The sequence below is a fragment of the Triturus cristatus genome, chromosome 4_2, assembly GCF_964204655.1.
Source record: "Triturus cristatus chromosome 4_2, aTriCri1.1, whole genome shotgun sequence".
NCBI lineage: Eukaryota > Metazoa > Chordata > Amphibia > Caudata > Salamandridae > Triturus > Triturus cristatus.
The window spans coordinates 230322917-230337127 of NC_140586.1; the positions used below are offsets into that span (position 1 = coordinate 230322917).

A 14211-nucleotide genomic window follows, 5' to 3' on the forward strand; every position below is an offset into this window, starting at 1 on the left:
ATGATCAACAGTGACAGTGTCCAAGCACAAATAGCGAACACTGTTGTGCCCAGATTTTACAAACATTTTACAAACATCACACACTCCTCACAACAGTCATTCATTAGATTCAATGTTTTCACCAAAAAGCTGCTGTTGCTTAACTAATTGTCCAAAACGACCTGAGACTTCAATTCTTAAATAAAATATAATCATGCTTTACTCATTAATGGAAAGATATTTTGTATTATGAAAGAAAGCCGGTGCAAGCAGCAGCAATCTATAGAGCACAACTATGTGGCCACATGAACATTAAACATTTTGAGAAAGTAGACTATTTGCTTTATTTCCTCTTGTACTGTTGTGGGGGACACTTCAGACTGGAACACGGGGTCACTGTGGCTGATTTATGGGCCAGTGATAAACTGTTATATCCGCCTACTGATACACTTGTAATGGTTTTAACTATACAATAAATACATTCATTTACTGTGCAGTGCTTCTATAATTCACTAAAACACTGTATGCTCCTTAGCAAATCATTGTATCTTCCCATGCGGCAAATTGAAAATATGTATAACGTAGATGTGCAAAAATAACTGAACAGTGAGTGTAGGGTACTATCTTAATCCCACACCGTCCATCCCACCAGTCACTGCCTAAAGACCAAGGAAACTTTTGTGTAGTCGATCTGCAAAGAGTGATGTCGATAGAAGCCCTGAAATGAATAGAATGTTCACCCGCATCTGTCTGGTGTAGTTGTCACCTCCCTGTATGTCTGATGTCTGCTTTTACTTTAAGAGCATTTGGAAAGTAAATACTTTAACAACACTTTGCATCACTTTATGTCAGATTGTTTAGTGTTGGTAAATTTGCCCTAAGTGTGCCCATCTATGACCAGCACTGGCAGTAGAAGCTATTCCTTGCAGAGCATAGATACAACATGAGCAGAGGTCATGCACGCTTCCTTCAGCCATACAGCACCTGTACAGCAGTCAAAGCCTGGGAAGGAGAAGGTCTCCCTGTTTCACACACACAAACTTACGCATCTTGAAAAGGGGTACTTTTCTCACAGAAAGAACAAGCAGGGATCAGGATCTTCAAGGGTAGGCCATTTCCGCTACGAGTCACAGAACTTATGGGACATTTCACCCTTCCAGCTTCTCCAAGTAATATGCCTTAAAATATCGATCATTCCATTACTTAGCCCGTTAAAGACTATTAAATAGCTTTCTGATTGCCTCTCCGTTTTTCACTTTGTAAAAGCAAACAGATGAAGTCTGTTATTTGAAGATTCATCTTGAAGAGGTAAGGCGTGCTTTCATGTACCTCTAACCTGATTTGTGCAAGTTGGCACCTAACACTATCCAGAAGCGAATCATGAATCAGTGAGCAATGAACACATACAAAGATGCCACCTGCAAGATGGCCACTTTGGCCTGAATTCGCAGAGTTAAATCATCTCAATGTCTGACCTCTTGAATTGCCACTGTGCAAAAGTTCACGTTTAGAGTGACATTGCACCATCGTTTTGAAAAGAAAAGAGACGCAACATTTCCACATGAAATCTCTTTCATGGCAGTGGTTTGAGGAGGCGACCAAGGCTTGCAAACAATTCAATTCAGCTCTCTGACCTGCATCCTTTCTTCTAAAAATATGCACACAACAAACTTGTAGTGTGATAAAGTTTCCCCCAAAAAACTAATGACTTTTTCAAAACTGTGCAAGGACTCATCGTTGCGCACCGACACTCCTATCACCCTTAAAGCCTCTGTTAAAATCATCGGTTATCTAATTTAAAAGTTTCCATTTAAGAAGAATGATTCAAGCAAATGACAAACTAGATAGTACCCCTGTAACACCGGGTGATACAAGGGCTTGTGCAGAGACTCTGCAGCTTAAACTAGATGCCCAGACTGATCCCGACATCCATCCATGATTGTAAACGGCCCTAAATGGGCATATATAATTTAGAAATGCCCGCCTTGGCCTTACCTTTGAACCACCCGATTCCTGGACCCGAAGTCCCAAGTTCACAATTTAGTAGTCCTACTGTCCAAGTACTCCGGACAGCAACCTGTTCAGATTCAGACTGCCTCAGACCCTCGGCTCCCAGTGGTGGTTTCTCTTCAAGGGCGTCGGGGCTCCGCCCGTTACTTTCACAATGGCAATGCTCATATTTGTTTTCAATAAACAAAATATCCCCTTTATGTAGTGTAAGTATTTATAGAACACGGGCACTGTCTGCCCCACTTACCAACACTGCTGCCGTTCTCCAGTGACGATTGTAAACAGACAGAGTCACGTGACACTGACTCTGCTTGCTTGTGCCTCGGCGGGCCGAGAGAAGCCTAAGTGTATTGCCGTGCTGATAACCTCTCAGCCCTGAAGCCTGTGAGGTCATCAGCTCGGCAAAGACCTTGCTTCAAGGCCCAGTTTCCACCCCCCGATGGCGTGGAGGTAAAGTTAGCCCCAGGAGTTTTCAATCCAAGCCCGGTATCGCTAACCCTCCACGTCAATCAGAGAGTGGAGAGCTTGTCACCCAGCCCTTTCCCAACTCATTACAGGGCGTGGTGGGCCACCCTGTGACGAGTTGGGAAAAGGGTGTGGCAGGCGGTAAGCCGAGGAATCGAGTCTGCGCAGACTCGACCTGAGACTGCATCCCTAGTGTGTCTTCGTCAATCGGAGTCGGATTGCATCTTTTCAGAAGGAATTGCCTCTCGTTGATGAGGGAGGTACTAAAACTCATTGCATGCACCCTTGATTCCGTCTAGGGGATTTCCTCCGCTGTGCAGTGCAAAGATGGCGAGATATAAATTGTTAGGCCTCCCATTGGGTGTCCGTAACTGTAGATTTTGGAGGCTGGATTCTGGTGTACTATGTAAACCATCAGAGGGACAGTTGTTTGGGCCCAGGTTTCCTCAAAGATGAGGATCTCGAAGTTGCTCTAGAAAGTTGTGATGTCATGTCGTTAAGTTTTTGAGTCAGGCCTTGAATGTTCCATGAACATATTTTCATTTTTTTTTTTTTTTTTTTTTTTTTAAAAACCTTTATTTGTGCATATTAAAAGAACAAATACGGGCCTACAACCATCAGGCCGGCCACAAAACGGTTAAGCACTGAGACAAACATTACATCCCCTGTGCATCAATGGTCAAGATTAGCAACGATTCAGGAGTTATACACTGGAGAGATCCTTGACACCAGGGGAAGGAGAAGTAAAGGTTAATTTTAAGGTTTTCAAAATGATTTTATCGAGGAAAAAAGTCAGTAGAGGATAGAACCAAGGAGATTCGAGTCCGCAAGATGGCTTCATCACACAGGAGAGCAGCAGCATCATTAGAAACGGCCATAGAAAATCTCAGACAGTGAGGCGTTGCAGTTATATAACAGGATAGTCACATGAGTAAATACGCACCTCTCCAAAGCCGCCCCCACTCAATCCACCCCACACCCGGACCCCGAATCGGAAACAAGGATAGCGCAGAGACATAGAAGAAAAAGGCCCATAGAACTAAAAAGAAACAGTTAATTACCCCCCCACCCTACACCAATGCGGAGGCTACGGCCTGCCCCCCCCCCAGCATAGTGCCTGTCGCCCAATGAACCCGAAATATAGTCAAGAGAGAAAGTAGGAATAGAGGAAAGAAAATAAGAAAACAAAGAAGAAAGCGGGGAGGAGCCCACGTAACCTCGGAGCGCCCGAAACCACCGGCCAACTACGTCTCCACACACTGAGAACCCGCTACACCCAAAGGCGGTCGTGTGAAGATAACGTGTCACAACAATATAAGGAAGGCAGACAAATCGCGACGAGTGCGCACAACCTATGCAGACAGTTCCAGTCCCAGTCCAGCCCATCCGTGAAACCCTGGTGATAGAAAGCAATCTAGCCCTGGCCCGATCGCGGGCGTAAGATTAGACTAGCCCCCACATGAAGGCCCCGCAGCCCGTGCAAACAAAGACAATATGGCCGCTTGGGAGAAGATGAAGAAGTAGAGTCACAAAATGGCCGCCGATCATCTATTGAGGTCCCCTTGTGCACCATATAAAATCCAGACCTGGCCTGTAAAGTACAGGAGTTCCACATAAAAGAAGCCGTAGGCCACCATGAACAGTTCCTCGAGGACGTCAGGTGTCGCTCAGCTGGATACTCTTGCGGGCGCGGTGAGGCAGGCAACAACAAAGCAGGCAGCAATGAACGGGGAAACAAAGTGTCCACAATTGAGCAGGAGATCGATTGATCCTGGGTGCCGGGAAAGCCAGATGCAGACACCAGTGCAGCACGGTTATACCCAGTCGTTGCGTCCCCGCAAGAGGACAGAAGCACTGGCAGACCCACGTCTTGTTGAGAACAAACGGGGCGCTCACGACCCGCAGCCGACAGTATGGAGTCGAACCGCTCACTCAGCGTTTGCAAGCCAACACACAATTGCAGACGAAAGTCCCGCAGGGCAGCCAGAACGGAGCCGCATGTCAGCGGAAGCTGCGCCCCCACATCGGCAGCAATCCGGGACGGCACTGTGGAGCTGGAGTCCGGTAGAGGGAGGGCGAAGCAGGCAGCGGGCGAGACCGGAGCATCACCCCCCAGCAGCGAGCAGGCAATCAACGCCATGTTTTACCGCTGAACGGTACAGTGGCCAGGGGGGGGGTCGTAACAAGGAGGCAATTCCCCGCCGGTCTGCGCCGCAACAGGTGAAAGCCAACAGTCGCTTCCCCTCTCTCGGACTCTCTTTGCAGCCGACTAGGCAATAGAAGAAGGGGGTCTGCAGCCTTCCACAGCGCGGGCCACAGAGCGGGGCAGGAGACCCGCCACACCGGGGCTTACCCTATAGCTCCAGCCCGTCAGGTGAAAGGTGAAGGAGGTGTCCGGGCGTCTCTCCCCCGGCTCGTCTGGCGACAGACCGTGGTGTGAGGCGGGATCGGGGCCGCGGGGCTCTGATTTGCGCCGGGGGTCCAGTGACTGCGGAGCTTCCAGGGGGCCGACCAAGGCCACAATGGAGCAGGGGTCCAGCGCGGAGAACAAAGGCACCAAGAGCTCCGGCATCCGGGCGGGCTCAGACTCCGGGAAAGCGGCGGCGCGGTCAGCGCGTCGTCGCGCACGTTGCACCTCGAAAATCGGCGAGGATAGGAATCAGGATGATAGTCCGAGGCCAAGGGCCGGCGGAGCCGGGCGCTCAAGCGTCTGCTCCGGTCGCCATCTTGGCTCCTCCCTCCATATTTTCATTTTTGGTGTGGGTATTTTGTTCAATGTAGGGGTTCTCATCATTTTGTCAGCAACTGTTTTTGGCAAGAAGGACGGGTGGAGGCTAGTTCCACTCACTGAAGTTATCCTCTGGATCTTTAAGACCTTGCGCTCCTTGTGCATTTTTTAATACAAAGTATGTAGGGGATTTAATCTGGCAGGTAATCACATTCAGGTATCCTTTTGCCTTCACTGTTTTGGGTGAGACTCCTCTGCCTTGTAGTAGAGTTGTTTTTGCAAAGACTGCTTCCACCCATGAGTGAAAAGAAAAGGTGACAAACGTAGATTCTAATCCGTGGTCCCTGCAAGGGTGTACAAGTTCAATTGATAAGATGTCAGTGGAATTAATGCGTTTCAAGTCTGGAATCGATTACAGTAGCCACATGATGTTTACCCTATTCTAAAATATCATGCAGTCCCCTTGTTTGCTACTCTGGTGTCAGGATCAACTTGTGAGACTCTGGGGGCTATCACCCTTGCACCCTATACAGCACTCCCACCCCAACACTACTATTATCCCTGCACTTCTGAATACTCCAAACCATGTGACCTATAGTATTTCTATCTCTACAACATAGAGTACTCTGAACACTACACCCTAGAGTATTCCCACTCATACATATTAGAGTGCTCCCAGCTGTACAGCCAAGAGTGTCAACTGTACACCATAGAATACCCCCATATCTACTCTCCAGAGTGTTCTCATCTCTAAACACTAGAGTACTATCAGCCCAGCACCCTAGAGAATTCCCATTTATATCTCCCAGAGCATTGTTACTGCTTAATCCTTGAGTTGTTTGAAACCTACTCCCTCTGGAGCTTCTATCGCTACACCATGGAGGTCTACCATTCCTATACCCTAAAGGACTTTTGCCCCACACCCAATAGTATTCTTATTTCATCACCCAAAAGCACTCCCATCAATGCACCAAACACAATGACATTTTGTACACCATAGAGTACTCTCAACCCTGCACTCTAGAATACTCCTATCTTTATACCCTAGAGTATTCCATCAGTAGGATTTGTCTACACCATTTAAGCAATTGGTGGCTAACACTTCCTCCTACTCTGCAAACGCCCCACAATTCTCCCATGCCAACACCAAACATATATAACATGTCCACCATCCAGAAGTATCCTGGCAACTTCCCTATGAGCATCCTAGTAGCCCAAATAACCCCTATATTAATACCTCTTCCTAATGCTCTCCCTCTTCATTTTCCCTCTCTTAGCTACATCAATCTAAATCATGCAACACATTTTCCTATGCCTTCTACTTTCCCACCTTATCAGGCCTGGGCGTAGTTTGTGGAGTCTTGCTACGCAGAACTCCGTGAAGTTACAAAAAAACTCAGCGGAGTTTCACAAGTGGCAGAGTGCAGTGCGAACTGCCGTTCGTGCTGGGCTTCCTGCCGCTCGGGTAGAAATTCTACCCGAGCGGCAACTCGCACTCGCGAACTTACCATTCGCGATCGCGAGGAGGGGAAAAACTCCGCTGCACTAAGCGAAGTGGAGTTTTCTGCACACCGCGAGCTCCGCGGAGTGCAGAAAACTCCTGCTCGCGGAGTGCAGAAAACTCCGCAAATGGAGCGGAGGTCACTGCCCAGGCCTACTCTTTATGTCCTTTACTAAAGTAGTTTCAAGTTGTCATCTTTACCTTTAGATCTGTTTGTGGTCTTTTTTTTGCTGCCATCTAGTGGCCACATGGCTAAGTGGCACCCTTAACTTTGAATGGGCCTGATTTACAATATAGTTTAACATAGAGTATAAATGTAAATTAAAAATATTAATTATTAATCTGTAGCTAATAAAAATGTTACAGAACATTAACTCAACAAAGTGAATGTGTGTTAAATAATAAAAGATTGTAACTATATACATTTCATGTATACATATAAATTTTAAAATAATAATTACAAAATTTGACACCTCACAAAAATATATATTTTATTTACTTTTAGTAAACTTGTTTAAAAGTTAAAAATGTAAATAATTTTTCACTTTTTAAAAAAAAAGTGGTGGTGGCCATTGTGTACTTTTAGTTAGGTTAGACTTTCCATAGGAAGTGCCTTTTTGGTTTTGTTAATTCTTTTGGCGCCATTTGACGTATCTCCACAAACCTTTCCAAGCAACAAAGTTCATCCACCTCAGCTCCTTCCTGAAAAGATTCTGGATGATCTGTTAAGCGAGGGCCAAGAAAAAGGGAGAATTGAGCGCGGGGCAAAATGCTTTACCCCCATGCAATTTCCATAGGGAATTTTAGATAAGACTACAGCCAAAAGGGCTGAAGAGAATGACACTAAATTTGGCAGAAAGCAACATCTTTACTCAGAAAGCCTGCTTTTGTGATTTTGTGTAATTCTGTTCAGTAGTTTTTGAGCAATTAAGGTTAGAAATCTATAGATATTGGTCTCCGCTGGATTCTTGCATGGGGAGCAACATACGTTCTTATTGGTCAGGCCACAGTGACTTGCGGGCACAAGCAATGTGACTGGCGACCCCAACATGAAGAAAAATGTTGTGGAGACTCGGCCCTGTTTTCTCAAAAATGTTAAAACAACACAAGGGGGCAGTATAGGGGTACCTGATCCTATGTGGTAGGTCCAATAGGGTCCTCCCTGGGTTCACATTAAAAAACAATATATATATGATTTTAGCGATCACATTGGAGTCTTGGGGGAACCATTGCGGCTGCCCTGCAGTCTCGTGAACACCCGTGAGACTCTTGCGGGTGTTCCACGGTACAAAAATGAATTTTAAAAAACAAAACATTTTGCCCTGTACAGAGAGAGGTCTTTGTGCAGAGGATTTTCCGGCACCAAACCCTACTAATTACAGCCTACGCCGTGCTCAGCGGTCTTCGTGAAGAGTCCAGTCCCTCACCAAACCTTGCAATGCACCGCCTTTGTTCTGTATAGAGGTTTTCACGCAGAGACCAATTTCTCCCTCATCAAACCCTACTCTGCATAGTCATTGCCTTGTACAGGTGTTCAAGGAGAGGAGAGTCCCTCACCACACCCTACTGTGCACAGCCTTCACCCTGTACAGAGGTGTTCACTGAGAGGCCTATCCAACACCAAGCCCTACTATGCACAGCCTTTCTTCCTGTACATGGGTCTTCATGGAGATGCCGTTCCCACATCACATCAAACCATACAACGCACAGCCTTCGCCCTGTACAGCGGTCTTCACTGAGAGGCGAATCCCTCACCAAACCTATTCACAGCCTTTTCCCTGTATAGAGGTCTTCACGAAGAGGCCAGTCCCTCAACAAATCCTACTATGCACAGTCCTAACCGTGTACAGACGTCTTTGCGAAGATGCAAGTTCCTCAAGAAACCCTACTTTACACAGCCTTCCTGCTTTACATAGGTCTCTGTGAAGAAGCCAGACCCTAACAAAACCCTACTAACCACAGTCTGTCCTGTGTGTGCAGAATGTGTGTGTACAGACCACTCCTTCCAGACACCTAGCCCCATTAGGTGGAAAGCCCATTCTACACACAGCCTGTGTTCTCTATGCAGCTCTTCACAGACAGCCCACTACCTTCACATACTTGAGCTTCCTCATGTAGCCATGGTCCTAGTACATACAAATAGGTATGTTAGTAATATTTAACTTTCTATGTCAAAAAATTACCAGAGAAATTCACTGACAAAAGCAAAGGTTAAAGTGATGTTCTAGTTAGAGGTGGTAAAAATGTGTTAGTTCATGTTAAAAAAAAAAATAGAAATTCACTGAAAAAAACAAAGGTTAAAGTGACATTATGGCTAGGTATGGTAATATCTTATTTAACGTTAACTAAAACCGATAGAACTTCACTGAAAAAAAGGTTAAAGTGACATTATAGTTAGGTGAAAATGCCAGCTAAAATATACAATTGTAAACTAGAAAAACACACTGAAATTTACCAGTTATAATTTAATGAGCTAACTATCACTTGCTCCCCCGCCACGCACTGCTTATGACCTCAATATTACATCACTGATGATATGTTCAGTTTCATCATTGATACCATCACCGATTGTCAAGATATGCTCCGCAGGATCCTGTTGCAGCAAATAAGGGTCCACCTCCTGATATCACCAACACCCCGACACAGTACACAGGGAGTTCGAGGGATCAGGCGAGGGAAAGGGAAGGGACAGCGGGGAAAGGAGCCAGAAACAACAAACAACAACAGATATAAACAGAGCTTAACACATGCTACTCTCATATATTCTCACTAACCCCTCTTGTACCTTCTCCAGGAACTGAACACCCTCTCAGTTCAGTAGAACCCTCAGGACCCTTCTCATATTGGGTTTTCTGCCATCAAGCGCCATTGAAGCCTAACTGAAAATGTTCGGTCTAGAACACATATATGCAGTAATATAGGTGAAATGTCACAAATGGCCTAGTGATAGCAACTGTGAACAGTCTAGAGTCCCTTCCTTCCCGGAAGCTCTAAATCATACGCCAAAGGCAAAACAGAAAGGAGCTATCCTTAGAAACGGTAATGCGTGGTTGCCTACCACCACATTCCGCTCTTTGAGCCAGTTCGTAAATCAAAGAATGTACAAACAAAGAAAACACGGCAACGCGTGGTTCCAATCACCACCGCGTTCCGCAGTAGCACCCAAACAGTTACTTTCTTTTGACGATTTGAAAACGGTAACGTGTGGTTTAGGGCACCACCACACTCCGCTTTAAGCACTGTCTGACAAGCCACTCCTGCAGCATCAAAAACGACAAACAAAGAAGCTCCTCTGATAACGTCTCACCAAACACGGCAATGCGTAGCAGCCAACTACTGCATTCCGCTTTGGGGGGGGGGGGTGAAAAGGTGAGCAACCCTACCGGACCGTCTTGAACCTCCATGGGAGACAGGGGCGCTCACCAACATCAGTCGCTGTCCGGAACATGAACGAAACAAAGGCAGCAGGACATTCTCCCTGGCTCACATCAGTTCTCCATCCGGCTGCTCGAAAGAGTCGGCAGACGGGAAACCGGACTTGCGCGCATCGGCCGATGTGCGTCCTCCCCTCAAGTACTTCCTCCCGCTGGGCATCATGGGAGTTGTAGTGCTGGACGCGCTAGGCAGGCGCGGTTACTTCAATCCTGACACCGATGACATCTCAAATAAGATAACTGATGTCATCACTGATGAAGTTATCCACCATACTGATGTTCAGTTTACTCTAAAACCAAGTACAACCATTGAAATACGTAAATAAGTAATAAATGGCCCAGAATCATGTAAAGCATAAATTACCTTTGCTTATATTAAATAATTAGACTGTAGACCAATCCCTTAGACATGCAAGCCATATTAGATGGCCAAGTCCCTACTAGTAGTAATCCAAATGGAATGTGGATCCTCGCACTCCTGGTGTAAGCAGGTGATTAAAGATGAATTAATTTAGGGTGCCTGGTAAGTGGACCCTCCTGAGCATGAGGGCGAAATAACAAGAATGAAAGCGGTATCTTCCGTGGGAGTAGCGTATCTTACTCAGCACTCCGTCATGAGAAGGATTTCCAATAATTGTACTGAAGGCGTTAAATTGTTTAACTTATTCTTTTTAAATTTTATTTCAATTTCATTAGGAATTCATACTATTCCAATCATAGTGTTCCGAACATTATTTGCTCATTTCACATATTTCTGCCCAATGCATTTCGGGCGTGCCCTTCATCAGGGGGCTTGTATTTTGAAAGCATTAAAAAATGTTGTGATAAGACATTGAATCAAAATCAATATTATTTTCATATGTTGAAAAGACAGGTGTGTTGTGATATTGACCGTTTCAAGTAGCAAACTGAGTGAAAAGGTGAAAAGTGGAAAGGGCGCAAAAACGAAATTGCATAGTGAAATCAACAACATTGAGAAAGCCCGCGCTTCTTTTTAGTGCTCGTATACTCAACGAATCAATTACTTAATGGCAAAAATCAGATCGCGTGCTCGTGTGTAACTCTCAATGAGAAGTGCACAAACAGTGATGTAAATAGCACCGAAATTAGTGAATTTAGGAATGGCATGCTTAACGTTAATGCGGTATAATAAGAAAAAACGCGTCGTTAGTAGGTGGTGTCAATGCGACAGTGCTGGATTAACCGTAAACTCTGACCTTCAGATATATTTTGGAATGGTCCGTGATGTACCATCCTAATTTTAGAAATTGTGATGTGTTATAAAGTGATTTTACTTTGTGAAAAGCTGAACTTCAGCTGGGATTTCATGAATCGTGTTTAAGAGAAAACAGTTTTCTCATGATTTTCTCATAGGGGTTATGGAAGGGAGGTGCTCCATAAGCTACCCTTCTCAGCCATGTGAAAATAAAGTCTGACATTCCAAGTAAAATGTACCTCCAACCGAAGCAGCCTGTCAATTGATTCATCTGTGTGCGACTTGAGCCCCCCGGAGTGTTCTAAAGGACAACTACAGCGCTAGCAGCCTAACTTATGACAAAAATGTGGCACACCTGAAGCCATCTTGATTGAATCAGACTGGTAAAACTTAAAACATGTCACTTAGCAACAAAGTAAGGGGGTTCATTTTGTCATAGAAATTATGATTAGTCCTGTAGAAAGCAACATTACGACACATTTTAAATGAGTTCTCAAATATCTTCCTCTTCTATTCCGTTCAAATATTCTGACATGCAGACTGAAACATGCACCCTCGCCATGCACTGCTTTTACCCTCACTCCCTGTGTTTTTTGTAGCTGTTCAAGAAAATTGACCAGCATCTCCCTCCCTCTGCCATGGTTAGGCCAGGCCAGGAGACCTATTAGATACTTTGAAGAGTTTAATGGTGAGGTAAAAAGAAGAGCATTCACAGGAAGTTTATCAGGGCACATGACTGGAAGTCCTGGGAAGCATCTCTCCTTCCTGTTTGGATGACTGTGTGACTACTCTTATTCACACAAAGAGTGCTCTTGAAATGACGCACAATGACAAAGCCAATACCAGTAACTTTGCCAATGGTTAGTTGTCCTATATTCTCTCTATACCTGCTGCATGTCCCCAGTTTCTCTCGCCACTTCATATTGTCCTTACCTTTCCCTTCCATGATTCTGTTTATGTTGATCTTCCCCCTGCAGGAAGGAGCTGCCAGAAGAGGAGAAGATAGTTCTGAACTACCGGGATGACAACGGGGACATGATCCGGCTACTGGATGACCAGGATGTGAGTGTGATGGTGTCACAGAGCCACAGGCCTCCTGTTAGGAAGACCTTCATTCCCTGGCAGCTGCACCTCACTCATCCAGATAACTTTGGTGTGTACGAACCATGCAAATGACGGGAAGGGGGCACCTGCGCCTTACACGGTCTGCCAAATTTCGAGATATACAATGGATGGACGAAAGAGGGAAGCTGCACATACCAAGTCAGTCAAATTTGGGGTGCTAAAGAATGTACATAAAAAGGGAGGTGCTGCATCTTGCCTAGAGAGGAAAGTAAGGGGTGCATCAAGGGTACTCATGGGGACGTGTGTCAGTTGCAGATGCATGATGGCTGCCAGGAATGTGAAAATGGGAGGGATATGTAGGGCCACTACTAACAAGATGGGACTGCATTTCACTTAGTTCTGTGTGGCATGAAAGTGGGTGCTAATGGGGCCATGTGTTTTGGGTGCAGCTGTACCTCGTCTGTTCAGTCAGTGCAGGGTGCATGGCAGCTACTAATGAGCAAAGACTGCAGCATCTTATTTACCCAGCTGCCCATGGGCTGTATTCGGATATTCGGATGCTTTGACCACATCTGCCATAGTGACCATGGTATGTCAAGCCTTGTTCACAAGAGGCAGGACAAATTCAACTCAGCTTCCTCTGGTTTATACAGTGTTTGAGTCTGATATAGAGAAATGAGGTTTAAGGAAGGCAACTATGGCCAACTGACGAAAAGGGTACAGGACACAGTGAGTGGGACGAGTATGTTAGGGAGATTTTTTCTTGTTTTTTACTATCCTCATGTCATGTTTGCTCATTTAGCTGCAATCTGTTGGATTTTTTTTTAAATATATTTAATTGTATCATTATTCTTTCTGTGTGTTTTATGTTCATTGAATAAAGTCATTGATCGTGGCAGTAGTTTCGTTGGGCTTATTTATAGACCTAAGAAGCCTCATTGTATTATCCAAATGCTACTTATCAAAGTGCTCTGGGAAGACAGCCCCCCCCCCCCCCCCCGAGGAGCAAACGCACCTGTGAGAAATGATTGCAGGCATAGAAAAGTTAATCCAAAAAAGAAGCAATGTCAAAATCAATAGCTCTCGCCTTTTCACCCGTCGGCTTCGCCAATGCCTTTTTGTGATGCTATATAGCATCAGCAAGATGCTGTGTAGCATGGCAAAAAATAATTGGAAAAAGCAAACAAAAAAGGCACAAGGATGCAGCAGCCGCGTCATTATGTAGGCATGCTCATGCATGATGACGTGTGTGTGCATGTGTCATTACATATGCCTGGCTACAAAACTACTGGGGAGACTTTTTTTTAAATATACTGAGCAAAGGTGGGCCAGTTAATTTAAAAAAATAAAAAAGAAGTAGCCTGAAAATGTTTTTTAATACGGAGGGGCAAGCAGCAACTTGCTGCTGGGTCTTCCTGCCCCACCCACAAATAAATAAAATAATGTTTAAAACCTACGATGGGCATGGGGTCAAGCAACGGGGAGTGGGCGGGTGAGGGGTAAAGCAGCATTCAAGGGCAAGCAACATGGGTGGCAGGTGGAGAAGCAAACTAGCAAAAAAAAACAACTGGGAGTGCAAGGGAGGCAGGGAGTTTGGTGGGTTAGAAAGCTTACAATACAAGGGAAACAGCAACACAGAGCATGGGAGGCGGGTATTTGGCGAGGGTGAAGCACACAAAGGAGAAAGCTTGAAAACGTGAGCTCTCATGGAGTGCTTAAGCAAAAACAAAAGCAGTTTCCTAAATGTGAGCAGTGGAAGGATAGAAGCCAGTCAATCAGAGAGAATGTGAAGAAGCTATGCTTCAAAGGCAGC

General features: G+C 45.3%; 1 protein-coding gene across 1 annotated transcript in view; it reads left to right on the top strand.

Annotated features, from left to right (window-relative positions):
- Positions 1-13291, top strand: part of NCF4 (neutrophil cytosolic factor 4) — an 80423-nt gene extending 67132 nt beyond the window's left edge. The window contains exon 10 of the mRNA XM_085601330.1: positions 12311-13291. Within this exon, the coding sequence (XP_085457456.1) occupies positions 12311-12509 (199 nt within the window). The 3' untranslated portion in view covers positions 12510-13291. The remainder of the gene's footprint in view (positions 1-12310) is intronic.
- Positions 13292-14211: the final 920 nt, after the last annotated feature.